General features: G+C 36.4%; 1 protein-coding gene across 2 annotated transcripts; it reads right to left on the bottom strand.

Annotated features, from left to right (window-relative positions):
- Nucleotides 1-507: 507 nt before the first annotated feature.
- Nucleotides 508-2,755, bottom strand: LOC127259181 (uncharacterized). 2 transcript variants are annotated; one of them, XM_051286343.1, is made up of 3 exons: nt 2,617-2,755; nt 947-1,493; nt 508-837 (listed from the first exon to the last, which is right to left on the bottom strand). In XM_051286343.1, exons 2-3 carry the CDS (start codon nt 1,470-1,472, stop codon nt 713-715), a joined length of 651 nt encoding a protein of 216 aa, XP_051142300.1. In that variant the 5' UTR covers nt 1,473-1,493; nt 2,617-2,755; the 3' UTR covers nt 508-712. The 2 variants fall into 2 exon arrangements, with proteins under 2 accessions (XP_051142300.1, XP_051142299.1); XM_051286342.1 differs by having other exon boundaries at nt 947-1,514.
- Between the last annotated feature and the right edge of the window lie 240 nt (nt 2,756-2,995).

Here is a 2,995-nt window from a genome sequence, read left to right on the forward strand (position 1 = left end):
CTATCAAAATGCAAAGGAAGACTGGACAACCTAAATTACTCCCTCCGTTTCAGATTTCAGACCGTGTCTGCTACACAACAGACTAGCAGACACGGAGTATAATTAGTAGATAATTAAGAATGTATCAATAAAAAATAATTATTTTATAATATAAATAATTATAAATTAAGATTAATATAACTAATTAGTTTAATTAAAATTAAAAATTAATAAAACAAAAAAATTTAAAATGAGATTAAAATATGTAATTATTTTCAAAAAAGAAAAATGACATGATAAGTGGGAACGGACAGAAACGGCAACGTGACATGGTATCCGGGAGGAAAGGAGTATAATTTACCTGAGCATGAATCTGTCAATTCCCTTCCATTGTCGGAAACTCGAAACTTTTTCAATATCTGCAACTGCAACGGCAAGACCTGTGGAATTCAGATTTCAGATGGTCAAAGTCAAACGCAAATTATTCATCCGTAAACTGAACTGAACTGAACTTAGCTCACACACAAATGAATGAATATGCTCTACTATTTCATTGCTACACTCGCATGGTTCGTTTCATCGGGGGTACAAAAGCATGATGAAATAGCCACATGCACGTATATCCGTGTATATATATATATATATATATCTATATCTTTACATATATATACATATAGCTATCAGTCATTGCAGAATGCCATATACTTCTTCCCTGTAAATCTTATGATCAATCCTAAGTCTTGGCAAAGTTCCATCCTCTCCATTTCATGTTGCTGAATTGCATCAATGGGAAGAACAACTTTCTGGATTGCAACTTCAGGAGGTTCTGTCGGTATGGAATCAACATATTTCTCAAACCTGCAACGATGGATTAGGGAAGAAACCCGGTAATTGAATGCAAGAAATTCGACAAAAAGAATCCATCAGATGTGAATTAGAACTTACAAGGCTGATTATGTGTTATTACCTGAAATGCACATAAACTTGTAAAGATTAGCAACTCGAGGATCTCCTTTAGTTTTCATGTTCGGCCTCTCCAAGCACTCCAAGAATGCGAGGTCTGCCTTGAGAAGCTCGGCTTGATTGTGAGTGTCGTATCCAATATCATGGCAGTAGCAGCAGAAGTCCAACCAATCAATCGGGCGTTTGTCCCAAATAGGAGACCCTCGATCTTTCCCACTCGACCAATTCGGCCCACAGTAGTTACCGTACCGTGGGAACAACTGAGATAGAAAGCCCCTTGGTCCTGTATGCCAAGGAACCTTTGAAACGTACGGTCTGAAGCGTATACCTGATTGCTGAAGAGTGGTGGATTCAAGGTTTTCGTGGGATATTGCATGCTTCTTCAGCTCTTTATTAATGATTGTAGGGAGCTGAATTTTATCTCTGGCTTTTATGGCCCAAGGAATTAATGAGAATAGAGACGATTTCCACAAGCTTGCGTTGACAATAGCCTTCTCTTTTGGTGCCTCCAACAGGGTGGCAGCGGACATGATGAATGGCTGCGATGTTTCCTGTTTGCCCAATGAATATATCTGTGAAGTTGAAATATCATTTAAAACACTTTAGCGAGATAATATGTTGGTTCTTAAGTATTGTGTCGAATACTTGTTTTTAAGAGGGCAACTGTAAAAAGGCTTAGAATTGATATACTATAAAAGATGTAAGCAAATCTTTTGCACTTATAACAGAACAAACAAAGCTCACTGAGAGAATTTGTAAGCACCAGAGATATGTTTACTCTCTCAATATTCAAACATTCGATGTCTGTTCTTCACATATTCAAGAATCTGAAAGGGAAGCATTACCCCTGTACGAGAAGACTTCTTTTCTTAATCAAATTAAATTCTACTGCATGTACTCATTCTTGAATTATACTAACACTTATTCTAATCATGATTTAGTTATTACTGTCGTAAAGCTATTTGCAAAGGCACAATTAAATGGTTTACAAGAACAAAGCAGTACGCCACAATTCTTCTCTGTAAGACTCAGTTATTACAAAATTGGGCAATCCAACAATCAATTTTGATTTTTGATGCACTTCATCCGTGTTTTCATCCAGTAAACTGAATGCTATTCTCTGATATGAGCTATGCAATTTTCTATAACACTTTTATAAGTAAATCATAATGACATTATGGTAGTTTTGGCGCTTCTCTTATAATCAATGTAGGGATCTTCTGCAATGATGAGGATAATTCGATCATAATCTATGACAGATTCATTATTATACCAAAGTGGAAGAGCTTTAAGGCGGTGCAATCATCATAAACTTTCCTAACAACTACTTCCTGTCGAATTAGATTATAATCCCCTTCCCTGACTAAACCTAACAGGAAAAAAAAGACGCAAAATTCATCGCTTACCCAACAAATGATCCGAATTCATATTTCGCAACAAGAATACGCTAAAATCGGACAAAGAAATGCATCGTTATCTGTAATTCATATGCCAAAATCCGCATCCCATAGCTCATCCATCAAGCACCAAAGTTACTTAAACATAATAATTTCTTAAACAAAAGAATCGCAGACGAAAAGGAAATCAGCAGAGGAGCTACAAGGAGCTTGAATTCGTAACGCAACGTTCAAAACCAAAACCAAGCACACAATCAGAAAAATGATGTATCGTTACCTGTGGGAGAGGCGAACAGCTTGCAATCACCCCCAGTGTAAAAACGCCTCATCAATCACCAGCACCGCCGATTCTCTAAGCAACCGGAATCGGCGAATGTGCTCGGGAGAGACAGCATATTCTGGAGATATGGGGGCGAAAAATGAATTGGTTTGATTTGATTTGATTTGAACATATATATCGCGTGGGTCCCACGCACCAGACTCTCGAGTCTGGAATGGATAATGCCCATTGTTTTTGCACCACAAGTTGTTCCCTTTTCACATTTTTTAATTAATTATACTACTCCCTCCAACTTAAAATATATAATATATATATATATTTTTGTTTGATACTATAGGTTTATTTTACTTTGTATTTTTAAATAAATTTATTTTTT

The sequence above is a fragment of the Andrographis paniculata genome, unplaced genomic scaffold (assembly GCF_009805555.1).
Source record: "Andrographis paniculata isolate CXL003 unplaced genomic scaffold, ASM980555v1 Contig5END, whole genome shotgun sequence".
In the NCBI taxonomy this organism is placed as follows: domain Eukaryota; kingdom Viridiplantae; phylum Streptophyta; class Magnoliopsida; order Lamiales; family Acanthaceae; genus Andrographis; species Andrographis paniculata.